The sequence below is a fragment of the Heliangelus exortis genome, chromosome 12 (assembly GCF_036169615.1).
Source record: "Heliangelus exortis chromosome 12, bHelExo1.hap1, whole genome shotgun sequence".
Taxonomy (NCBI): Eukaryota; Metazoa; Chordata; class Aves; order Apodiformes; family Trochilidae; genus Heliangelus; species Heliangelus exortis.
Genome location: NC_092433.1, coordinates 11,635,529 through 11,662,249, shown reverse-complemented (window position 1 = coordinate 11,662,249; position 26,721 = coordinate 11,635,529). Strand labels below are relative to the sequence as shown.

The 26,721-nt window shown below is 42.6% G+C and overlaps 1 protein-coding gene and 1 long non-coding RNA gene across 9 annotated transcripts in view; one reads left to right on the top strand and one right to left on the bottom strand.

The window, feature by feature from the left end:
• The window catches only part of SLC6A6 (solute carrier family 6 member 6), a 57,152-nt gene extending 32,542 nt beyond the window's left edge, over positions 1 to 24,610 (bottom strand). Inside the window, exons 1-6 of one of the 7 annotated variants that reach the window (XM_071756084.1) lie at positions 24,403 to 24,610; positions 19,988 to 20,023; positions 17,337 to 17,402; positions 13,006 to 13,062; positions 806 to 1,045; positions 78 to 212 (exon numbers count right to left, since the gene is read on the bottom strand). In XM_071756084.1, the coding sequence (XP_071612185.1) occupies positions 78 to 212; positions 806 to 1,045; positions 13,006 to 13,062; positions 17,337 to 17,391 (487 nt within the window). In that variant the 5' untranslated portion in view covers positions 17,392 to 17,402; positions 19,988 to 20,023; positions 24,403 to 24,610. Of the gene's footprint in view, positions 1 to 77; positions 213 to 805; positions 1,046 to 13,005; positions 13,063 to 17,336; positions 17,403 to 19,987; positions 20,024 to 23,851; positions 23,942 to 24,402 lie in introns of those variants that run through there. The other 6 variants (XM_071756081.1, XM_071756085.1, XM_071756083.1 and 3 more) reach the window with 6 other exon arrangements.
• LOC139801634 (uncharacterized) lies at positions 23,651 to 26,502 on the top strand. 2 transcript variants are annotated; one of them, XR_011728251.1, is made up of 2 exons: positions 23,651 to 23,854; positions 24,975 to 26,502. It is a non-coding gene; the product is annotated as an uncharacterized lncRNA (long non-coding RNA). The 2 variants fall into 2 exon arrangements; XR_011728252.1 differs by lacking the exon at positions 23,651 to 23,854 and adding an exon at positions 23,935 to 24,031.
• Positions 26,503 to 26,721: the final 219 nt, after the last annotated feature.

Below are 26,721 nucleotides of genomic sequence, written 5' to 3'. Positions count from 1 at the left end.
GGACATGAGGGGAAGAGTACTGCTGCATGTTTTACAGAGGTGTCTTGAAGCAGTGAAGCACAACAAAATGTACTCACCAGTGAAAATAGGGCAGATCTTTTCCCAGCATGTAATTCCACCTTCAGAGGTATACTGTCCTAGCACCACCTCCAGGAAAAACACGGGAAGACCTCCCCCAAACAGGAAAATGAAATAAGGTATAAGAAATGCACCTGTTGAGAAAATATAATAGTACAAAATTGAGATTAAGAGAGTGACTGTAAACCATACAGTCGAAAAAGTGTTAATAGACATATGTGAACAAATAATCATATTTGATACTTTAATACCAGTATACAATAATCTTATTCTGACATATTTTTGCTCATATTCAAATTCTATTAGTGTAATGAGCCTATGAAGCTGAAAGAGGCATTTTCTTACCTTTCAAAAGTGAAACTCTGCAATAACAATGGGTTTAGGCACACAGCAGTTTCACATGGCTCAGAAATCTCTTATTCTGATATCCACTGGTCTGAATTTCTACTGGTCTCTATCAATAGCATGTTTCTTGGTTAACTCAGACTCAGTTGCAACAGCAGTAGAAGAACAGAAAAGGTTCAGCAGTAGAAAATTTTAAATTGCTGTTATTTTTCTCTAAGCTTTAGCAAAAAATATAAAGTCATAAAGCTATCTGTCCTGAAGGCGGGTGGAGAAGGCAGAAAGCAGATGCGTGAGTGTTCTTTTTTAAAACTGGATGAAGGCACTGAAAAATGGAGAGCACGAGGCAGACAGATTGACTGGGGAGCACGAAACCAACACTCACCTCCGCCGTTTTTGTAGCAGAGATACGGAAACCGCCAGACATTCCCTAAACCAATAAATCCCCCAGCCACGGACAGCAGGAAGTCAATCTTGCTCGCCCACTTCTCCCGCTGGGGCGGCTTTCCCTCTGCCTCGTCCTCAGGCCGTGTCCCCGGGCTCTTGCCAGGGGAAGGTTTGAGGATGTCCTTGTGGAAATCTTTTAAGCACTGAAGCTTTTCCTTTGTTGCCATATTTCTGCTTTCTACATAGAAAGAAAGAAAATACACAGGGTTTATTAAGCAGTCCTTACTGGCAGAACTCTCTAACACTGCAAGAACTGTTTAACCAAACTCAGCTCCATAAAACCCAGGGCCATTTATCAAGCTGAGATATTAAACTACATCTGCTGCCTTCACTGGCTAGAGAAGACAAACTGGACTCTGCAGTCACCTCTTTGCCATACAGTGCAATGCAGAGGACAGGAAAGATTTGACATCTCTGCCTACCTGCTGGCTACAGACAAAAGATGTTTGAAGACTGCACCCTGCACCAGCAAATGGTGTTACTGAGCAAGTGTCTCACACTGCTTCCATGTCCATTATAAGGTACAAATCACTGCATCTGATCTCTTATCAAACATTTAAGGTGAAATACACTTAGTAGTCCCACCTCCAGATAAAACCCATTCCTCTATTTTCTAATAAACTGAACCATCCTGTATCATTTATTGCCTGCAGTTTCTTGTCTCTGCAGTACTATAAAGCTTTCAGAAAACTACACATTCATAGAAACTGGAATGGAAAGTCATTTGTCCTCATCAACCTGCAGGAACTGAAGGAATCTTTAGTTTATTCCATTTTCATAGCTGCACTGTTTTTCCTTGAGATCAATAAAAGGAAAAAATAAACCTTTACATTCAATTATTGTCTTATGTACACCTACACAATTGAACAGTTTGCCAAGAATGATGGCTTCTTAGTTAATTGAAGCCAGTGGCATGAGCCACCTGATGAAAAACCAAAAGCATATTGAATCATAACTGGTTTTATAATTTAGAGTTATAATTAATGAAGTTTATAAATCACAGATTGTGTAAAAATAATAACAGAAACAATTACTCTAACAAGTGCCTTTTTATTCAGGACTTCCTAATGAAAACAATTCAGGAGTAACTAACTTGTAGTTTTTATGTTTACTCAGTTCCTAGGCATATGAAGTCAATTCATACCCCACATAACTCAAGTGACTTTAGCTGGATCTGAACAGGTTTTTTTGCATAGTGTTTTGATACTGAAAAGCACATGAAATTTTCACCAGAACCAGGCAAACCAGCAAGTTTATTCCAGACCACAACCATTCCCTGCTTGTACATGCCATTATGGATGCACAGTCATAAAAAAATCATGCTACAGATTATCCCATTTGATAGCTGCAAGCTCCCTTGTACCTGTTTGCTGGTTGTGATCTCTAACGTGATTTAGCTTGTGGCAGTGACCTGAAACCTGTGTTGACATTAGCTCTGCAGGAAGTTTTTAATCCAAACGTGATTTGGAGATAGATATGCATCACTGTACCAGTAAGTCTTTCCATCCAGTGCAGAAAGATTCAGAAGGTTAAAACTTCTGCAACCCACAGCAGCTTGATATTCTGGTGGCCTTAGCCATACACATTGCAACAGCAGCTGCCTATCGGACCATGATCTTAAAAGACTTCAATTTTCACAATGCTTATCATCATGATTGTCTTGTCTTTTAAAAAAAGGCCTCTGCTGACTGCACAGAAGTGGTATGAGCAACTGCAGTGCCTCCTTGTCAACAGCAGAGAGAGCTCATAGAAGGAGAAAGTTAATCACAAGGTGATGGATCATCACCACCCACTCTATAGGGGTATGAGGGCAGGACACATATTCCTCTGAAATATCTTCAATTGATTGCTGTTAGAGATACGGCATGAAATAGAAGTAGCAATTGAATAAAAAATAGTAGGCCCAGCTCTGCAACAGCCCTTAGGCACCTAGTTGCTTCAGGGAATTAACTTACTATAGCAAACTTGTGTTTCTAGTTTCATGCACACATGGAGATAAATGGAGGTGCTTGCAAGAGTGATTCAGAGTAGCCTTCACCTCCCTGGGACACCTGCACCTCACTTCAAATCCCATATAGGTACTATCCTGCATCATCCGCTGAAATAATTTCTTGGGGGAGAAAAAAAATAAGTGGATGCAATCACTTTTCTTCAAAGGGGTAACTACAAGGTAACTAATGTCCTGCTCACACTGCAGCATCAGCTGGGCGGGTAGAAAGCCCAATTTCATTTTCATTTGCTATTTGTATTGCTTGAATCCCTATCTTCCATCTTGCAGGAGAATGTCATAGCCATCAGGAAACAAGATGTTCTGAGATGAGGAACGGGGGGCATTCTCATTCCTTATTTTTAAGGACATCTCCTCCCAAGGAAGCTGTTCTTCAGAGGTTACTGATAGAGGCTGCTTGATCAACAGAGGAAGAAAATGTGCAAGACAGTAACTCACACCTACTGTTTAGGGTACACTCTTGCTTTTCCAATTTTTTTTGTTAACTGCTGGGAGAGCTATTAAGGCACAAGAGATGTATGTTTAAGATGCCCATAGGATTAAGGTTTGAGAGAGGAGCCCAACTACTCCCCACTGGGAGTGATAAAACACAACACTGGGCATGTGGAAAACATGTAAAAAAAAAATGAGAGGGCCTACAGATATTAGTTAGCTACCTCTGAAATTAAAAACTCTTCCAGAACTGAAATTTTTTGCAATCTATTTTGATCTTGTCACACAGAGTTCTTCATTCTTCTGCCACCTTCTTGTCTGAATTTACAATGACCCAGGTGTTATTCAGCTCTACTCAGAATCTGCAGCCCTCACCAACTGACTGCATTCTGCAAATCCTAACTCACCCTGGGACACACTGATCACCCTGTGGTTCATCCTGATTACCTGCATACAAAGTGTGAAATGTGCCTCTTCAAAATCCTACTTCATAAATGTATGGGACTGCATCTTAAACAAGGATTTCTAGTTTGTTGTAAAACACCCAAAATTAACAACCATACCTGAAAACTTAATAACTGAGTGAAAATTTTGATTCAGCCTTATTTGGAGCATGAACATGGACTGTGATATTTCCCTTAGCCCCTAAATGACACATTCTCAAAGGTCACACTTTGGGGTGGCCATTGCACCCTAGGAGTACCAGGAAACAGACCACAACTTTGTTTCAAGCCATCAGCTCTCTCTAGTGGGTCATAGTACAGTACCTACCCAACACTTGCTCAAAATTAGTAATAGCCCAGCTCTACTGTATAACTCTTATCTAGTCTTGCTAAAATCCCAATTGTGTTTTGAAGGCCTGCAGCTGTGGCTGGCAGGCACGTACAGTTGACCAGTGTCATAGTGGCTAAGCGGCCACCTGGGACTGCAGTCCCAACCCGTGTCACGTTCAAGGGATGTTGGATTTATCCCCCTTTGCTGCCAACCATTGGTGTCCACCCAGACATTCCCAATTACAGGAACTGCCTACAAAGGCTGCAAGGGTGGGGGGTACAGGCGATTCTCCTTGGTGAAGAAAAGCCAAGAAAATCAAGTTTGTTTAGTGAAAGGCATTGTCTTTTTCCTTAATGGGGTTGGAGTTTCATTTCCTTTAGTTATGTCCCACTGGGTGAGGTTAAAATGGCTCTTAAGGGAAATAGTCTGACAGAGATGCTGAAACAATATGTTGTCACCGCCCAGGTCAGAACCAGAGAATAATAGGTTATTTTTACTGTATCACTTAGTGGGATGGTATCTGAGATCTAAGTCCATCTGATTCCCCCAAGGAAATATACTGTAAGTAAATGCTCTTACAACCAAATAGCCCAAAAGGAATAATCCAAGTCTGAGGCATACATCTGCCTCCCAGAGGTACATGTCTGCCTTCCAGGAGCCACATCTGTCTGTGAGAGTACCCCCTCCAGGAAACTTTGTGTGGCTCTAGGGAACTCTGGCATCATCTGATGAACTTAATACAGATAAATAAAAAGCAGCACTAAAGGCTGCTGTTTACAGTCTCCCACTAGGTTGAGTCCAGCCAAAAAGCTAGAGCCTGATGTGAAAGCAAGGGGAGAAATGATACAGATTGGGCCAGGCCAGGATCTGCTCTCCTGTACACTGGTACAAACCCTAATTAACTGAAGATGAAGCTATCAATTGTCAAATCAATGCTTATAAAACAAGGAAAAATAGAACAAGGGTGCAAGCATAGCTGCTTTGCACTTCTCAAGCATCTGCTCCCTCCTTCTGCTGGAGAATCACACGCCTGTTCCCTGCGCCTGGTACACAAATTCCCACATTTGAAATTCCCCTGCTATAGCCCAAGCTCTCTTGCTGCCCCTGTGACTGATAAAGCTTTGGTGCAAAGCTGAAAATACCAGAAGATTAGCCACAAGCAGAGTGCTTTCACAGCCAACCCAGTTTGGGCCATCGACTGTGCTACGGTGATTGTATCTATGTGCGTACAGACTGCACCTCAGATAACCCATGCCCTTTGAAAAAATTCTGGCACTGAAATGTAATCTTTCATGACATGCAAAAAATCAGGGGTAGGGGAAGGGGAGGCACAAGGCAGAAGGATCAGACAGTGAGACACAGACGGGGGAAGGCCACCAGCATGGACAGGACCTGCTGGTTGTCAGGACACACAACTCACATTACTGCTGAACACTGACCATTTTTTACAGACAACACACGGATTAAACATCTGAAAATACACTGTTCAGTTTCTGCTTTGGGATTACAGTAATGATCTGCTTCAAGCCTGTTACAGCCTCAGACAAGTGACCAACACAGGGTAACACCTCCCAGGAGGAGCCCTGAGGACAAATTAATCGTGGGTGCTGCCTCACTTCATAATCTTTAAAAACCGAGTCTTCGAAACATTGTTTTCCCAAATGCTGACAGAAACAAGAAAACCAAAGCAGTCCTGTACAAACCGATATGCATTTGTAAATATTTACCCATGCTAAAATGCATGCCCTGTCTTGCCTCTGAAGATCAAAAACCACAGCAAAGGAGCTACTTCTTTTTTGGTCAGTGCATATAAACTTTGAAGAGAAATTCAAAACACTGAATTGGTAACTAGAATCATAACTGAATATTTGTTTTCTAGTTCCTCCTTCCATTAGAAAACTAAAGGCAAACTAAACACTCAGAGTGTCTCTGACGTTGATGGGAATGCTGCCTAAGGAATGGCTGTGCAGCTGTACTGCTGATTTATGGATTATTTTTGCAGTATGATGTGTACCACCACTACTTTGGCTTTCAAGGACTCTATTCTACTAAGTTCAGCCTGTGCAGACTGTATGTCTTGAGCTTCTCAGTGCTCTCTACTCCTTGTCTGTTGAGACAGAAATATATTTATCACATTATAAATAATTTTTCTAACCCTACTTCAGCACACAGCCTCTTTAGACATTCCTATCTCCCTTATCTGCCTTTTTTTTTTTTTTTTGTATACTGGAAATCAAAGCCAATCTCCCTTAAAAAATAGAGCTTTCCTAGATCTGCCAATCTATTTGTGAGTTGCTTATTTTTTTAAATTATTTTATATCCATATTCATTAATATTTCAAAATTAGCTGCCCTGATTGCTAGATCAGAGCTGCTCTTCACACAGGCAGCTTCCAGTCTCATTGAGAGCAATTGAAAAGCTGCTATTGATTTCAACAGTAGGAGGATCAGGTCCCAAATAAAACTGCATTTATTATGTTTGGCTCATTTCCTAGGATTACTTGGAACTTTAAAAGCTATAGTTCTTGATGTTGACAGCTTTCCCTACCTCCCAGAGCAGTGTGGTTAAGCCAATCAATACATGATTAAAATAAACAGCCTCTTGATCAAATTTATGGCTTTAGTGCAACCTTTCTGATCTGCAGAAGAAAAAGCCCTTATATACAGCAGCCCTGAAGGCCACACCAGTATCCAAAGAGCACCTAACTTCACTTATCACCCTAACTCATATCCAAGTTCTTTCTGCTTCATTGAACAAGATGCCTATGTTTTCTGAAATACAATGCTGCTCCCTTTATTGCACACATTTCCTCTCCTCTTCTTACAAACACCTCTAAAAATTCCCTGAAGAACATCTCACTTTCCTCTTTGTGAGATTTTTCTGATTACTTTTCCTTGGGTACGGGTTATTTATTTACACATCTATCCATTTGTCCTTTCTTTCTCAGTGTTCCTTCCAGCTTTCACCAGCTCCATTCTCACTCCTTAACCCTTTCTTTCACTTTGACACTTTTTTTAGTCTTCTAAGATTCTACTGCAAATTTTCTAGGAGTAAAATGCACTCTTTTAGAAAGTCGAAGTCTATTCTGAAAGGAAAGCCCAGGCCTTAATGCTATTTCTTTTTCATCAGCTGTGGTTTAGACAAAAGGTATCTTTTTTTCTCCATGCACTTTTTTTTCTTGCTGGTGTTTCCATTCATGCTTTTCAGATAGGCACCTTGACACAGTGCACAGCAGTTACCAAATCCTGCATCTTTGCTCAGATGTCAGCAGCAGAAAATCTGCAGTCACCTAATACATTAGATGCTTATTTTGTTCTACTTATTTCTGTGAAAGAACAAAGCAGTTACAACCGAGCCCAGAATGGGAGGAAATTAAAAATTCCCTTCCTGTTGCATGGAATGGAAAGGAGGAGAACAAATATCCACAAACTCCAATGGGTGTCAGAGAGAATCCAACCCTGATCCTAAACACAGTAACTGAGGTGAAGATGATGCTTCCCAGCCTCAGAGGGATGGATTTCGGTTCCCCAAGAAGGTGGCTCAGGGCAGCTCTGGCCTCCATAGTGATCAGTGAGGAACAGCATAGGACACAGTGAAACAGAGGACTGGCACACTGCATTGCTCTGCTTATGGTTCCACCCTATAGAAATCTTCCAGTGAGAACAGGATCCTCTGTATCCTGGGGAGAAACCAAGTGTCCAACCCTGGAGAGCCATGGTCCCCTGTTCTGTCCCCTCCTCGAAGAGGAAAGCCCAAAGGCAACCCTTGCAAAGAGGACCAGAGGGAAAACAAGGGCTGGCAGAGGCAAAGACAATAAATGGAAACTGCTCATCTCTAGTACACTGTACTAGTAATTAAGTGTGAGAGAACATCCAGTTAACGTTTGGTTCTGTCCACGTGAAGCCAACTGCTGACCTAATTCAATGCCTCTGGGTGTGCCAGCTAACAGCCTCCTGACTGTCAATAGACTGGAAAAAAGCACCAGCTCCCAGTGCCCTCCCTGCATGCTGCACCAGGTCTCCCATTATAGAAGTGAAAAAATATGAATTCACTGAGTGACACCACCTCTCATGGCCCTCACCTTTAAGAAAGGGCCTTTAACAAAACATAGGAGTTTATCCAAGTGATGTGGCAAGCTGACAGCTTTCCAAGCAAGACGGGCAACTATCAAAAAAGATTCAGGGAGCTGTAGGCATTCTTGACTCTTCAACCTCTTTGTATCCTGCAGTTATACAACTTCTGATTAAAAGAACAAGCATTTCAATTTTCTTTTTTTTTTTTGATTCCGAAGGTCTGTGTAGTGAATTGCAATGCTCTAGTAAGTCTCAGTGTTAATAAAACATCTACTGCAACAAATAAACCACATCAAAATCTCCAAGTGATGTCCCTCATCCTGCTATAAAAAAGCAAAAACCTTAAAGTCCATGAAGCTTATGAACTTGACTAGTCATTGGTGTGCACTGTGCCTATTGAATTTTTTGCATGTGATTAATAACATTGATTCTATGTGACCCATCTGCCAGGCACATCCAGCATGTTAGTGTCAGACAGCAATCTGTGCTACAGTATCTGGGCAGTGCCTCGGTGCAGGGTAGAGAAACAAGGAAATAGTCATTTAGTGAAGCAAGTGTGCAATAAAATGATGAATACATTATTTCAAGGAAATATTTTCTTGGGATAAATCATTACTTCAACTGTTGTTTCAACTAATTATAAATTCAGCCTGTACTGAGTTTACCAACTCTAGTGTTCAGGGCTTGCTCTTAAATTTAGATTACTGTGCTTTTTTTGGTATGTTTTCCAACTAAGTAAAAACCAGATACATATGAACAAGATTACATGTTTTTGGAAGAATAAGTGTCACTTTCCAACTCATTAATAGCTTTGATCAGCTTTGTAACCAGGCTGTTGCCATACCTGCCCAGGCCACCTCCAAGCAAGGAGGGAGTTGTGTTTTTATTGCTTCTATCCATTCATCCCCATCTAAACAATAACTGAGGACAGATTTCTCTCCCACCCATGGCAGCTGTTTAAACATATCATACAGTGCCTTATTCCCACAAATCTACATCCCAACACCATCAGTTGAGGCAAACAATCCTCTTCCTTCTTTGTTCCTGTGCCCCATCTACATAACACCTTATTTTTTTTTCTAAAATGCATTAATGGAAGAAAGAGCTGTGCAATACAACACCACAGGTGGAAAAGTGCCAGGGATCTAGTACCAGGAAAACAGCTCATTACATGCTCACAGTCAGCAGTGTCAGCCCCATTACAATCTGTAAAGTCTGAGAAGGTTACAAAGCCCTGAGGACAGAGCCATGAGCACTAAAACCTAACGCTAAGGGCAAAGCTACTTTTGATTTCAGTCTTGAATTCTTCATGCTGACAGTCATCATCAGCAAAAATATGAAATGTGATGAAAATGAGCTGCAGAATTTTAAGATGTGGAGCAATGACCCTCACTCCTGTCACAACATGGTACTTGGGTGACTACAGTGCTTGGCCATCGCTGCTCACTGATTTCCTAAGCACCCTGAGGTTTACTTTACTGTTGTTGTTTTCTTTCCTTAAAGAAAAAAAAAATAGTGGAACAGAAACTTGAAGCATATGAAGTTTCACACAGGAAATGAAATCGAGACTACTGGTGTGGCAGAGCAAAACAGAGCGTGGGGGTTTCTGCAGAGGATTTGCTAAAAGAAGAAGTGGCAAAGTTGATGAACAAGCTCACAGATAGCACAACTTTGCAAAACAGGTCGTTGAACTGTAGACCTTCACGCAAACACACACACACACACACACACAAAAGCAAAGCTGTGTAGACACTATGGAATTTATTTGCTTTCATGCAGCTGGTGCCAGGTGCTAGCTTGCATGGCTGGGCATTGGCATTTTTTATTTAATCCCAGAACACCCTTAGCTTGGTCTCCAGCTGCAGCTCCATGCTCCAAGCTGCCATGGCCAGAACCACTCACTGTGCTCTTGGAGGGCATTTCAGAAGAAATACCACCATGTCCTGCAAGCCACTCAGTGGGCATTATTTGATAAAAAAATTGTGATTTTTTGATCACTACCCATCTGTTTGAAGGTTTGAGTTGGAAGTAAAACCTTTGGTATTGACCACTACACTAACATGCTTTTAAACATCACATAATTCAGGCTGATTTCCAGTCAGAGATGTATTTTCAGTTCACTTTTGCTACAAACCTCTGACAACAGCTTTCATATACAGAGAGCTGCTTACATTTTTATGTTAAGAGATATGGAAACCAAACAGGGACAGAACAAATACTTCACTTCTCCAAGGAAACGAACATATAAACCACTTTGGCATACCATGGGCTGCAAAGTGCAGAGCACACACCAAGCACAAACAAAACCCTGATCCCACACACTACTTGGAAAAAAGCCCTACTGAATTTGCCCTGGAATTGCTGCCTCCGAAGGGAATTTTGTAAGAGCAAGGCTGACTCCAATGCAAGAAATAAGTATCTGCAGTTCTACCTTCATACCAGTGTCAATCCCACAGGCTGCAGGGCACTTGCTTTGCTGTTGGTTTTTGCAGGTAAGCATCCCCAAATATATTATATGAACATATGAAATTACATGATTACATGACATTATATGAACAGCCAGAGCCTTTTTGTCTCTTATCTTTTCAAACAAACACCAGCTGATGGTTTTCATTGCAGATCATTTTTATGGTCCTAGCTTGATTACTGTAAACGTAACTTGACCAGTTCAGAGACACTGCTCATAAAGCTGAACAGTTGAGGAACTTCCCTAGTGCAGTTTCATCTAAGTGAACAGACTCACACTAGGATACCAAAGGGGCAACATTAACCTTTAATATCAAAAGTTGTTGTTACCATGGCAATTTTTTCATGTTTGTGGGGTTTTTTTTGGTTTCCGATTGTTTTGCAGAAACAGAAACCCAAGTGATTCAAAGCCAGATTCCTTGATTTAAATCTCTGTGAATTTTATCTGTCTATTAAATTAGACATATCAGGAGACAGAACCAATGTGGTTACAGAAGAGGGAGGGAAGCAAATACTAGAGAAAGTGTATGAAAGCAAGTCTGTCCTCTTAAATCTGTATTTTAGAATCCTGCTTTGCATAAAAAGGGGCAGAACAGGCATCTGGTTGCTCATATTTAGTCTTTCCACAATACACTATATATGGTAGCCCCAGCTGTGAACTTTGCTTTTGACAGAGCCTGATTAGAAATAAGGTATTTGCTTAAGCAATATACTTCTTGTTGATAAAACAGAGATATGGAGGAAAAGCACCTTATCTTGGCAGAGTTGAAAGAGCAGCCCTACAAAACTACTGCTAACTGCTAACTAAACTACTAACTAAACTACTGCTAAACTACTCTTTTTCCTAGCAGTTGGGAGGGGGGAGGTTGTGTTTTGGTTTGGTTTGGTTGGGTTTGGGTTTTGGGTTGGTTTTTTTTATCCAGTTTTATTCGTTTGGGGGTTTTGTTGTTGGTTTTGTTTGTGTTTTGTGTGATTTTCTTTTTTTCAGTAATAGCTGGATCACCACGGAAAATTCCTAGCCTAGCCTGCTATGGCAAATCTGAGTGTGGCTTTGCTTTCTTTTGGCACAATTAAAAGAATGCTATTCTGACAAAGGGCATTTTTTGGCTAGCATATGGGCCAACCCATGAAAATGTGCTGCCCTATAGAGCTCACAGCCACCCCTTTTCACATCTGAGGCTCTTTGGCAGACAGCTGTGGGGCTGGGAAGGCGTTTAGCTGTGGAGCAGATGCTCTGTGCAGCATGAACTCCCTCACGTGGTTACAGCCACATGAGGAAACCAGCACGGAACAGCGGAGTGAGGGCAGTTGGTGACTCACTAAATCCAAAATACCCCAAAGCTCTCTTCAAGGCTGCCATGGAATAGGATTTGAAAGAGGAAAAATACAATCTTTTGAAATACTTACAATCCTGATATAACTATGCATCAAACTCTTGACTTCAATTGGCACTTAATGAAGATTTGAAGAGCTCTCAAGTAAAACCCTGGTAAAAATTCCAACTACTTTCAGAGAGACCCAAATTTGACTTTATAATCTCAGCTGAGGTTACCATTTACATCTTGATTTCAATCCCATGTAAAACCACTGTAACATCACTGACCTTCAGGAGGTCACTCCTGCACTATGCTGGTATGAATGAGAGTGACTGAATTGGAATGGGAAATGCGTATTAAACAGAACCATTAAATAATTCAGGTTAAATGGAATTTTTTTTTCTTATAACTAATCTGAATTTCCCTACTGGGCAAAGAAAGAAGATGAGGAGCAGAAGAGAGAAGAGGATTAACATAAATGACAAGACAATACTGAACAGAGGCTCAATCTTCATATTCTGATCCAGCACACATACAATACAAGCAGTTGGAAAGAAAAAGATACAAAGGGTGTGTGGAGTGAGTGATAAATATGTAAACTCCAGGTTAAATACAAAATTAGCATCAGTCCCTGGTGGAAGCATAGCAGACAATACTCTTTTATTGTCAGAGTAAAATCATATTCCTTTAAGAAAACCAAACAAAACCCCCCCACTGAATGTTACAATGCATGCCAAGGAATTATTGCTTTCCACAATGTGTCCTGGTGACTCACTGTGCCACAATAAATTGGCATATGGTGCTCATTCAGGGTATATAACTCACACAACTGAAACAGCTCTGAAGGGCTAATAGTTACTTGGACTGCAGTTAATTTGGGGGGGGAGGGTGATTTCCCCATGGCAATGCAATAAATATCATGCTTATTATTGTATTATTACTTTTTGTAAAAATAATGCTTTCAGTGGCAAGCAAGTGTCACTAAAGCCTGAAATCTCTTGTATGCCACGGGAATCAGTTCAGACAACCTCTGGCATGCGAAAGCACATAAATAATTGGTGAATACTACCTGTGGTCTTCTGGGTCCAGATTTGACTGATGCCAAGAGCAATCAACTCCTTTTTGGCTGCAAAGGATAGGAGGGCACTCAATACCTTGCAGAAGGCACTCAGTATCTGGCAAAAATCAAGCTTTCCATCTGCCAGAACCCCATGAAAGAGCAAACCCTGAAGTGCCTATGACAGAAATGATTCTCTTCTCTTACAAAGGAAGGCAACCTCCTGGAGAGATAGAGAGCCAGCTCTGCATAAGGTGCTGAATTCCCCTGCCTGGGCAAGGTGCACTCCTATACTTACCCTGCTTAAGAAAACAGCTCTGGCTCTGTTACTGAAGGAAAAACAAAACAAAACAACAAAGCAGTGAGTCTGCCCAAGAGCAGAAGTAAACTGGAAATCCAGTTTTGATAACAAATAAGACACTAGAGAGACTTAAAAGCAGGAATCAAGTAGCAGCAGAAGAAACTGCATGCAATTACAAGAAAATTCATCTCCTGTAATCAAGATTACACAAATGAGCCAGGGCTACACCATGACTTGTGAGTCACCATGAGATTACTGCTTTCAAAGTGCTAATGGAGCTTTCCATCATATTGAGATGGTTTAATGGGAGGTGTGGGGGAGGAATCCTACATAGACAAGATCTACCTAACATCTGAATACATTTGAAATAAGTCCACTGAAGACAAAGTTGTTCAGTAATAAAGTAGATCAGTAGGACAAAAGTAGACCATTGGGATTTTATCCACGTAGGGATTCAAAGCTACAGCAGAAATGCCATAGGTTTCAAGGTCAGCAGGACTCATTCCTGAAAAAGGGGATCTGACTTTGATCCTATTTATACAGTGATACAGCAAAAGCAATGCTACTAGAATCAGCAAAGCTACCTTGGAGTAAATCAGTTGAGAATTGGTTACTGAATTTATATATCTTTGCAGCTAATTTCACAGGCATTAAACAGCACTTTCCTCTCAAAATGTGACTTGAAAGGAATAAAATAAACAAACATCTCAATCTACAGCTCCATTGCTCCTTGATGCCCAAGGAAGCAATTACTCCCTTGGTGATGTTCTGTATGGACCAAATAAAATGACAAATATTTTGTTCCTGGGTTTCTGCTTTAAAAAATGTAAATTTGGAATGTGTAGCCTCAGGTGTTTCCTCTACTGCTTGACCCAATAGGTTGCAAATGGTGATCAGGGAATGCAGCCATAGCTTTTATTGAATAGCAACAGTGAATAATGACCTGTTCTGCCTATATCCTCACCTTGAATCTCCTGAACTGTTTAATCATGTGGAAGACAGTAGAAACTGTGCCTGAAAAGACTGCCAGGGTCAGATCTGTGCTCTTTTATTGTTACCCTGTAGATTCTTTGCTAGTGGTCACATAATATTCGCCATCTTCTCAGAAACATCTTTGATTTATTAACATGTTTGTTGAATCTTGCTTACCTACCTTCCTCTAGGAATGTATTTTAAAAAATGCAAAAGTACATGAAAATTAAGTAGATCTCAGACTTTTTTCTAATCAAAAAAGCCAAATTTTTCTACACAGAAATGCAAGTTTCTTCACTTGACCCAAGGAGATAAGACCAGCATTTAGTTAATGACCACCTTCTCGTCAATTCACAGACTCCTCTCCAGAGAAAGAAATGCTGCCTTTGTCCAGATGCCATGGACTCATTCTCTTGCTGGTTAATTCATGACAGCATAATTTTAGCTAGATTTTCATTATAGGGTATTATTTGTAGCTGCTGTTTTCATGAAGCAGCTGTAATAAGCAAGATTTATGTTCCTTTTTGAATTGCTTGAAATAATAAGGGTTGTTAAATTTAGACTTTGAAAAACCTAGTGATTTCTCCTTTTTAATAAATATGGAAGCTACAAAGCTATCTACCACCACCAGTCAGGCTTGGGCCAGAACAGTATCCAAAAGGTGGTTTAGATGAGGAAATAATCTAAGTTCTCCAAACAGCTTTTTAAAAGTAAATGATGGTCATGCTGAATTGTTTTAACTACTGCACTATTATTGTTCCATTATTCTGTTGTTCTTCTCCAACCTAAACTCAGAGAGGACTTCTTTTTATTCCTGCTGTGGTCTACACAGGTGTAAATGGGCACTCTGGGTCTGGATCATGCTGTTCACCTCAGCAGAAAGTAGGACCAAAACTGTGAGCCAGATCCTATTTTTGCAGCAAACTTTCTAGCCTGACCATTTATACCTCATCCAAGTATTATAAAAGCCCTGACCCATGCCAGGCATTCAAATACCAAACTTGGAGTTTGTGGTTTGCTCCCATCTCTGCATCATTTACTTTTTCCACTCACTCCCCCCAGCCACAGCTTCCTGTATTGACAGTCCAGATACTTATTTAAAATAAGTAAACACAATGCCCTTCCCAACCCAGTCTGGCCATTTCACAGCTACTGCTGCATTTCAGAGCCTGACCCAACAAACCTGGTTCTTGACAGCACCAGAGAAACATCCTCTAAAAAGCATTTTGCTCCTAGGTTGATTTTTTTTGCTTTTGGTCAGTTTTATTTTGTGACTCAAGACCCTCCTAGTATTTTTCTAGGTGCAGGTACCACCACCCTTGGCAGCCCAGGTTTCCTCAGTGAAATGGGAAACACCAGGAACCACAACAGAACTTCGAGTCTTAATGGTTTTACAAGAGGGAGCTGATGTTGAGCAGGCATTCAGCTGACTACTACAGTTCCAGGAGAGGTGAGGAAAAGATGATCTGCTGTAGGAAAGTCCACATCATGCCATGCATAGAAGAGATACACCGAGGATACTAACTGTGTATTGAGAAAAGGTCCAAAATTAGGACAAGAAGGCTAAACCTGTCAGCTTTTCCATTATGAACTTTTATAACTGGAGGAAGGAAAAATTAGGGAACATACACAAACAAGAATGGTGGAGCTGGACAAGCAGGTTGGAGTGATGTGCAGAAGACAGTTTCAATATGTATCAAAATATAAAACTAAGTACTTTGCTCTATGTATGATAAAACAGTAACAACTCCTATGCACATGATAGAATCCCAGGGGATTAAAACAAATACATAGGTATATTGTCTTAAATTAATCCTATGTAAATTAGGTAACTAGCATGCAGTGGGATGGGCATTTTGTGCTAGGAATTACAAAACCCTACATCTCAGGAGAGCAGTAATATTGCCTAAGGAGCAGCTAGCTGCAAAGCCATGAATCCAGGCAAGACCTCAAGGTGAGTGCAGGTAAGGGTTTCTCCACATGATGCTACTGAGTGATGCAGGAGAAGTGTCAAAGGCTATTTCTGGATGTGTACATATGAAGAGATGATATGGAAATCTAAAGCATAATGCTATGTCAAAACATCCACAGTGGATAAAATATGGGCTGTTCAAGTCTTCTCAGATTAGAAAGAAGATAGAAATGATAAAGGAAATACAAATAAGAACAATAGAAATGATCTAAGGAGACAGTAAGAGAGCTAAATTAACATGTCTATAAATGAGAACACTCCTGGGCTGAGATCCAGCTACAAACACCTTCAAAGTACTGTGTGTAGAGGAAGGCAATTAATCCAGCTGGTAAGACAGTAGGACAAGAAGCCATTGCTTGAATTTAGGAATGGGAAAAAATCAGTAAATACAACAAGAAAAAGCCATTTGAAGAGAATTATTTGCTCAACAAGGCAGACTCCAAGGTAGTAGCCAAGGGACACCTAGTGTTTGCAACTGAGAACAGACTGAGTAAGGAAGGGATCCTGGGAAATGCTAAAAAAAAAAACCCTCAAAACACCTAAACCTAACTATCCATGTAGTGACAACACATCCATGCCAGAGCTCAGAAACGGGGGTGTGTGGCACTCTGATGTGCAACACAGGTGAGGGCAGACCTCGCTAAGTCATGTCTGGCTCTTCAGAGGTATGTGCAACCCGAGTTTGCTGGGTGCTGGGCAGACACTGTCAGCAGGACAAGAACTGCTGACCCAGCTGGCAGATTATTCTGAGCATCTCAACACCAAGGTCAAAGGCTGAAGTGGGAACTACCTCTCGTGATCCTCATCATCTTTCCCAGCCTTGTGTTAAGAGATCCCGCACAGAAGCTTTTCATGTCAGTGCATAAATTATTTACTTTGATTTATGATTAGCTGAAAACCAACACTAGCAGTATTTAACAATTCTCAGGAGCTCTAAAATACACTTACATTTAGAAAATAAAATTTAAAAACCCCAAACATTTGCAAAAGGCCTTAAAATTTTCAAAGACAAATGGGTACACACAACCGTGAGGAATGAAAAAACCCAAGTACCATTATACCCCCCCTTAAAAATATTCCCATCCCAACTGCACTCACCAATCGGGACTTCTGTCCCCTCCTCAATGTAGATGGGCAGTGGTGATTCCTCCATAGGATGAGGCACTGATGGAAAGTAATGAATTGTGGTAGTATTTGTCGCAAAGTGACTACAATAAGATGGTCCCTTTCATATCATTACAACTACATATGGCTGGTTACTGTCACAAAGAAACCTTTCTCAAAGTGGTCATGGTGAGCAGTCCAAGCCACAGTCCTGAGGGGTTAATCCCCACTGATTATTCTCTGTCACAGGAGCCAACTCCCTCTGCACGAGGCCTGGGAGAGGTCCCTGTCCTGGATGCTTCACAATCCTGCCATTTCGCTACAGCCTCACTATTCCCATCCCTGGAGTTTAACACTCTTGGAAACTCACACAGCTGAAGAAGCCAAAGGGAGCCAATGCACAGACAGGCACAGAGTTATTGAGTCACAATATTTCATGCACAGAACCAGAAGAAAGAGGCTCTGATGCTCAAAGCTTGCTGTTAGCTGTTGAAAAGCCACAGCAGGTGATGGAGGGCAACACCGCAAATGGCCTCTGGACCACAAACGTTTCATTATTCATTCATTTTGGAGTATATGTATTTGACTTGGGAAGTTCCAGATTACTTGTTTGTGATACTGAAATCCCCAGAAAAACTCTCCAGATCTGCACTGCATGCTTTTATTCTGCATTTTCCAGACACTATACACTCACTGCTGTAGGGTCTGTCTGTTTGGGTTCTTCCCTGTTTGGGAGCTTCTTCCCTTAAAGATTGTTTTCTAGCACTATTTCCCGTTTAAAAGCTCTGGGAAACATGTGCTTCACAGGCTTTTCAAGAGGCTTGGATTTTCTACACTAGAATGAAATAATAATGAGCTACAAATGTTGAAAATGGTCATCATCAAAAGCCTTCTGGAATTTCTCCTCCTCCATTACTTTTTAAAAATTATGATGTACCATCTCAAAGACAGATTCTTAAGCGAGTCTCAGCTAGGATTCCAGCTGCAGGAAGGAGGACTTCTTAATCCTTTCTGGGATATCTTTCACTTACTACTAGGTTTTTCTTTTCTTTTCTTTTTTTTTTTTTTTTTTTAATTTTTTAATTTTTTATTTTTTTATTGGAAAGATTGTCTTATGCTATCCATAAAACCAGCCAAAGAAAACTTGTGGTTTAAAGCTATTAAATAAAGCATCTTACAACAGTTCTGTTAGCAACACAACCAGAATAAAGAATGTTTTTAACAGATGCTTGACTAGCAACGGGCTTAATATAAACTCCACACTGGTGCTTTGCAGGATGCAAAGGGCTGCCAGTTCCCTGCCTGTACCTAAGCCCACCCCTCACTCACGTGGAAGATGAAGGGAAGCAGAGGGGAGAGGAGAAGCAGAACACAGGTGCCTACAGAACTACCATACAAGCCACAGAAATCATGATCTACCAGGGCGCCTTGCGCAAGCCACTTTTATCTAGAAGCTGAACTAACATTCCAGCTCAACAATAGCAAAAAAACACTTGTTACCACACGGTGTTTTGCTACATATTAACCAGCAGTTGCTACGCAAGCATAATGGAGTGCTGCAATTCCGAGATATATGTTATTTTTTTTATTTATTTATTTTTTAATTGACTTATGGGAAATCAGCCTGGGGTGAGTGCTGGTGGGCTTTGCCATGCCACTGGCCACAGTACATGCTTGGAAGTTATGCAAAGCGGGTCCTGCATTGGGAACAATGCAGTCATTTACCTTGCTAAGCTAATTTTGCATTAAGGCAATGAGAGTCTTCATCTACACAGCTCCTTAAAACATCTAATCAGATTTATTTACTAGCAAACAATACCAGAGTAGAGGCTCCTACACTATATTACTTCCTATACTACTCATGAGTTTCCAAATCTGAGATAGATCTGCAAGCAAACCAGGTCACTAGATAGTGTGGAAAAAAAAAACAACAAACCTGTTTTATTTTTAAGACATTCTTGGTCCTATGAAGAATACTGTACAGGGCTCACCCAGACTGAGCAGTCAGCCTGGAGCCAAATGCTTTCATAAAATATTTGCAACAGTATTCACCAATGGCTGGTGGCATCTACTCTTATTTTAATGGGTATCACCATAGGTTGTAGAAAAAGCCTGAAATACCTACAGGCTGTTTAAGGGCAAATAATTGTATACACACTCTCTCTTACCCACAAGCATACATGCACACACTAGGACACATGCACACAAACAAATGGCTCTATAGGCAGAACTTGGATTTTGTAGGATCCAAGGCACAGAAGCTCACTCTTCTCACAGGGTTTAGGATTCAGGGCCCTGGGGGGTGCTAAACCAAGCTTTCACTTAGGGTGTCCTACCTATGCTTTGGCAAACCACTTTGATATTATGCCTCCAGGATTTACACATCAACTTTATAGGCATGCTGCTTTAATGTCTGCAAAGTGCTTTGCAATGGTTTCTAAATTCTGCCGTGATATGCACAGAAGAACTGCACAGGTAGATTTAAGATAACAGTTACTGAGCATTATTACTGTACAACTACAGCCTATTTTTGCATGCTCTATACTTCATTTCTATGAACAGATGGTAAATGCTCATTATTTTAATGTTTTAATGAGTTCTACAGCCCTTTTAAAATTTAATTAAAAAGCATAAATAACACTTACATGAAGAGGAGTCTTTCCTGAATGGATTTTCTCTTCCTGTTTGGAAAAAAAAAAAAAAAAGAGAAAAAGAAAAGGAAAAAAAATATTTTAAAGGAAAAAAAATGGGTCTAGCAAGATAAGTCAGATACGTTTCAATGTTATCAAGCATAGTGTTCTCTGAATTTCATCAATATAAACTTATGTTTTTAATAACATCAAGACACTGAACGTAGTACCAATGCCAAAACAGGAGATAATGTCTCACCTGCTTCATTCTGTGTATCAAAAGCAAGGAAATTACACAGCAGCAGTGAAATAAAATGCAAATGCCATGTGATCTGGAGCAAAAAAAGGAAATACTTTTACCTACTTTCCAGCTCACCGATAACCCAGTGGCTTTATGTATGAGTTGCTCTCCTACCTACAGACATCCTACACATCCCAACACCCTAAAGCAGGGCACTCCAGCTGTGTTTTGGCAGTGTAATAATTTTTCCATGCTGGCACTCAAGCACCAACTGCATTCAAAGCCAGGTTGGGCAGCCACAGCAAAAAAGGCATTTTTCGAGGCGGGGACCATTCTGAGTGACAGAAAACCACAACAGGAAACCCAGTAACTGCTAAAATGCATGAGCCTTCCCAACAGCTACCCTCCTGCCACCAGCCCTCCTGCCTCCCTGTTAATGCTTTCTGGCAAGATGTGGGTTGGGTATTCTCTCCCCTTCCACCAACTTAGCTGGGGGACTTGGTGGATGATCGTGGGGCAAGGTTTAGAAGTAACACTGAGTGGTGTTTTGCTGGTATAAATCTAGACACATCGAAAAAAAAACCCTGATACAAATACAAAAGGTGCTGTAGGTCATGAGCTGCAGTTTCAGAGTCACAGACTGGCAGCATGGTAGCACTTCCAAAGGTAGTTTTAGGGGGATGGCGAAGGGGGGGAAGGACAATGAATAGTATCAGTTTCATTTAATCTCTACCACACTATCTTGTATCAATACTAGCTCCACTGTAATCAATCTAAAGGCTATTGCCTACAGTTTACATGCCTTGGCATGATACTTCGCTAGCACAGCTCAATTATATCCATGGCACTGCAAGAGTTGAGGATTCAAGTAAATAAATGTGTACGGAAGAAATTCAACAAATATTAAATCACTGCATTTTAATCCTCGTGTTTTATTTCCACATGCAAAGGACCCAAGCCTGCAAACAACACCAACCCCAGAGTGATTTCAGAATAAACTTGAGTTCTATATACAAAGCACTTAGAAGACTGAATGCAGGATTACTTTAAAAAACATAACCCAGATCCATTCTGGTCATTTAAATTAAGTTAGTGATGAGAAGTCGATCAGGACACTAATCCTACTGGGTAATCTATTCATAGCTGCACTTCTTAAATGATCTACAATTTATTAGCATGACCAATCAAATAACCATTACTTGCAAAAGGCTTTAACTACCATGGCTTTGCCATCCATTTTTATGTGTTGTAATACGGTTAAATTTAAAAGAAACAAATCAGCATAATCTTTTCGGAGTTATTTGCCAGCATGATTAAAAGCCTGAGTAGGACAACACTGTAGAGACTCCTCTTACTGGTGGAACTGGAAACATTGCTGTAGGGGCACTGGGGCATGGCTACCCTATTGCCTGTTGGGGCTAAGCAGCAGGGCTTGGAAAACCGAGAAGGGGCAAAACTAAAATAACAGGGGGTTGCTGAAGAGCCCTAGGGTACATTGATTAAAATCCTGGAGGATCATCACTGCCCAGGAAACATGGCAGCCTGCTGGAAGGTTTGTGTCCCAGAGTCTCTTAGGAAAAAGCCAGCCCACGGGCCTGGCTAGAAGCCACTAAGATGCCCCTCAGTCTTAATTAGGCAAAGTATCCATTTAGGGAAAACTCACTGAAATATTTGCAACAAGATACTCCCCAAGGCTTTACAAACAGAACTGCGCTCAGGTAGGAGAGGTTTCCCAAGCAGGGTGCAGCAGGAGTCAGCCAATCTGAAGTGTTTTCATATTTTTTCCATTACAATGTTGCACCTCTTTTCAACAGGCATTTCACACAACCTGAAGCTTCCTGCCACAGCCCAAACATTTCACCTATGGCAACTGAGAAACCCACTCCAAAGCTACAAATCAGCAACCAGGGACAGTTGTATGTGGTATTTTCTCCTGGTTACAGCATAGTAAAATAAAACACAAATTGGAAGCACTTGAAGCATTCCACATGTCAGCTAAATTCTAGACCAACATCCTTAAACAAACAAATAAGAAAACAGCAGGAGTTTGATCTAGCACCCCCAAGCATGCAGCCACCTTCTCGGTACCTCCAGATATCACAGAGCCATCTCCAATCTCCCGGTTAATGCAAAGTATGACAGAAAATAACCCTAACACCGCACAGTGAAAGATGCAGGTTGTTAAATTACAGCAAGAAGTGGCCTTTCCTCCTCAAGCCTGCCGGCAGGTGGAGGTCCAGATCCGCCCCACCCTGAACAGAGCCCCAGGGGGAGGGAAAGGTGCCTGTCGCCCTCCAGTGGGTGCAGTGTCCAAGCACCCCAAACCAGGAAGGGGAAGAAACAGAGACGGTGAGATGCAGGCAAGAGGGAAAAAACCAAACCAAACCAAAACCTAAGCAAAGCAGAGACAGTTGAAGAGGAAACACAAAGATGCTATCTCTGAAAATAACCAAAAATAAAGTTTCCATTGTCAGCCTAACCAGGGTAACAAAGACATCCTCCTGCCACACTCCTGCTTCAGCCTCGGCTTACTGCAGGGGAAGGACATGGTCATGATGCTGTCTGCCTAAACTCTTCACACCTTTTGCTTCAAAAAAACCCAACAACCTTCATGGAAATCTTTCCGCAATGCTGGAGCAAAGGTAGGCAATGCCAAGCACTCAGCTTGCCCAAATGCAGAACCAGAGGCAAACACCCAGCTGTCAAAAATCATCAGGGTTCTCACCAAACTCTCCCCTCCAAATTCCACAGCAGCAGGTTTTAACGGGCTGATCTACCCTCAAACCTAAAGCCATAAAATCTAAACTGGTAGCAACTGTCATTCAAGCTTCAAATTGCACAGCCTGACATGTACCCTGTACAGGGCTGCTTCACTTTTTTGCTAGTCCAAAACTTGAAACATTTTGACATGCAAGCAATAAAAAAAAAAAAAAAAAAAAAAAAAAAAAATAAAAAAAAAAAAAATTGCAGTTACCGAAATAGCTCTGTCAACGTAACCAGCTCCTCTCAGCACATTTTCTTAATGCCTTTCCCAATACGGTTAGAAAAATGGGAACTAACAAAAAACTCCATCTTTACACCTTGGCACAAACTGTGCTGAAATATGTGCGGGGTTGTATTTCTTCATGTTTATCTGGATCCTCTCCCACTACCATTTTTTTCCACCGGTGCTTTCCTTTAAACGTAGCTCTTATTAACAGCAGAAATCAGCTTTTACAATTTCTAAATACATAGTTTTACCACTCTCGGAGCTGCCTAAGGAAAACACAGCTTGCCTTCTGCTTCATAAATAACACATGCCCTGCACATTGCTTTGCCTGTGTGAAATAAATTCTCCCATGTTCTTATATGGAAACCTTGCGAGTCCTCCCACATGCCGCCTGTTACAATATCAGGCAGAAATGGGCATTCATTATCTAAAAGCCACGGGGTGAATTTGGGATCCAAGATACCCTGAGATGAACCCAGAATTATCACCCCTTCACACCATGCTGAGCTCGGTAACGCGCCCTGTGCAGTCCCTGCGTTTTTCTTTCAAGCCCCAATCACAACTTTGATTTTAGCATGTCAGGGATCAACAAAATAAAAGGAAAACGAGAGGGAAAGAAAAGGAAGAGGGAGCCAGCGGTATTACCCACCAGGTAGGCCCATTAGCATCAGATGTAGCATCGCCTGTATCAGCCTCTTCACTTGAGGTTAGCGCACGGCAGCCAGAAAAAATACTGCGGGGAGGGGTGGGAAGGCGAGAGAAAAAGGGCAAATACAGCCGTGCAGAAAAGCGTGCTCCGTAGATGTGCTGGAGGGCGGCCAGCGAGTAGGTAATTGCTACAAACTGTTATCGCGAAAAAAAGTTAACGCAAGGTGGTGGTGGGGGGTGGGACGAAAATAACCGCTGGGGGAGAAAAAAAACCCCGTAGGAGTAAGGAGGCAGCTGGGGAGGAGAGGGATTGAAAGAAGAAAGAATAAATAAATAAATAAATGGGGTAGGGGGGAGAGGGGGAGTGCACCCAGGGGCACCCCGACCAGGCTCGGACAAAAGGAGGACGCCACCGCCCCCAGCCCGGTTCGGTTCGGCTCCGTCGGGTGCGGAGCGACCACCCTTTGTTCGCTGCGGCTGCGGAGGGTGATCCGCTCCGCTCCGCGCCGGCCCCGCCGCCCGCCCTCCCGCCCGCCCGGGAGGCGCCGGTACCTGCGTCCGCTGCGCGCGGTGCCTGCGCGCCGCTGCGCTCCTGCAGCCGTGCGGCGCGTCCGGCGGAGCGGTGCGGCGCGACTAGCAGCGCCGAGCGGGAGGAAACGGTAATTTATAAGCGCTTTCTTCCTGACCTCTCGTGTCTGTTGTCTAATGAGGGAGCTTTGAGCATCACCCATCCTGCTGAGTGGAAAAACACCGGCACGGCCTCTTCTTTGCTGGGGAGGGGGGAGCCTAAAGGAAGGGGTGTGGGGGAGGAGGGGCCATGCCGCAGACACGGCGGCGGAGCCCGGGCTGGCAGGCGGCCTCGGGGCGGCGGGGAGGGGCGGGCGGGTGCGGGGCAGCGGCTGCCACCGCCGGGGGGGCCGCCCCGGGCTGCCCGCCCTCCTCCTCGGTTCCCCCGGGGGAGCGGGGCCGCCCCCGAGCCGGCCCGGCAGGAGCCAGCCCCGCGGCTGCCGAGCCGGGGGAGATGAGTGGAACGGAGGGCTGCCTGCCACAGATCTCCTCCGCTCGTTATTTTTTATTTTTGTAAATTTAGGATTATTTCTTTTTTAATTATTTTTCTTCCTTAGACAAAGAGCGCCCTTCTCGCAGACAAAGCATGCGGCGCTGCCCGTCCCTGTGCCCGGGCCCCGGCTTCGCTCCTCTGCGGCCACTTTTCCTCCCGGGAAGGTGGCGGGGGCTCGGACTCTGCACCCGCTGTCTCCCGGCCGGGCTTTTGAGGCACTTGGTCCCGGCAGCCGTCTGCTCCTGGAGAAGGAAACACAAGGGAGCGGGGCCTGGCAGGTGCCTGGGAAGGAGACCGGGATCTCTCGGCTCTTCTCTTTCTCCTACCGAAAAAGCAGCCCCCCGGCACCCGACAGCTCCGATCGCAGCTGGAGGACAAAGTACGGCTGGGGCGATCGGCAGGAGAAATGAGCAGGACAACGTTTTGTCCCGCGTTGGGCTTCACTGCACTGAAAGTCGGTGCTTTCCTCCTGCAGGCGAACGGGTACATGACTCAAATACGCCTTTGCCCTCCTACCCACATCTCTGGGTCTGTTAATGACAAGATACAGTGGCATACAGACTCCTGTAACCCCTGCTGAAGCCTTACTAAGATCCTCTCTACTGCAAAATACCGTTTGCATTGTGGGGGCAGAGTAGCAGGGAAAAGAAGATTTTGAGCCATCTGTGTTTCACAGAAGTCCTGCAGTGCTAACCTTACACTGGGAACAGTGGAACTGGACCAAAGAAGAGTGAACAGTCCCCACAGCTCTGGTCTCCCAGATACAAGACCCTACCTTCCTACACCACAAACTAGGATGGCAGTCACTGGGTGACACACCTTTGGAGTCCATCACCTATGCATAGGCTGCTGTGGGATCGAATTCCATCACAGCAGCTTCCAGGGATGTCTCTAGCTAGAAAAGGATTTCCTTGGCTGGTTCTTGCAAAAGGGCTGAGAGCTGCACCCCTTCTGCACACTCCTTGCTGGCAGTACAATACACCAGATCCAGGGTGCCACAATCAATCAAGTGATTTTCCCTGACGCCAGTGCTCTCTGATTTTCCAGTATCGGAGCTGATTGACAAAGTGAAAACGTTTTTAACTGAGAAATAGATAGAGGTATAGGATATATGCAGCTAATTGATGACATATGTCCACTCAACAGTCTGTTTTAAACTAATAACATGATGTAGTGTGTGCTGCCACCTACGCTTTCTGATTCAGGTTTCTTATGTACTGCAGCTTGGGCTTCACAGGCATCCTTTTCAGAAGGCAACTAGCATTTTGTGAGACTCCACCAGGGACCACAAACACAGGCAGCTCTGGCTGCACTAGGGAACGAAGCAAAACATTTCTCACGGGCACAGCCACTTGTTCAGTTGCAGTGAGGATGCCTCGATGCAGATTAGGAACCTGCAGTCACATCAATGAAATGCAAGTAGCGGCTGGAGCCTCATCTGTGCTGAGGATCCTGCCAGAACAGCTGTAGCACTGACAGCAGTGGAATATTTTGCTCAAGTTCTCTAGAGGAATCAAAGCCTGTATTTTCTGTCTCTGGCTCCCCTTACTCTGTTGCTCTTCACTCATTAAAAGAAAAGTCAGCCACACAAACCACATGGTTGCTCTCTGTGCCTAGAAAAAAAAAAAAAAAAAAAAAAAAAAAAAAAAAAAAAAAAAAAAAAAAAAAAAAAAAAAGAAGTTGGGGTAAAACAGCCAAAGCTGTTTTGAAGTCAGAGGCATGTAAACAGTACCTGGAACTAAGTGGAATAATAATAATAATTAGACCTTTTGTGTTATAAATATGTGCACTGCTGTCTGCTGGTTCATTAT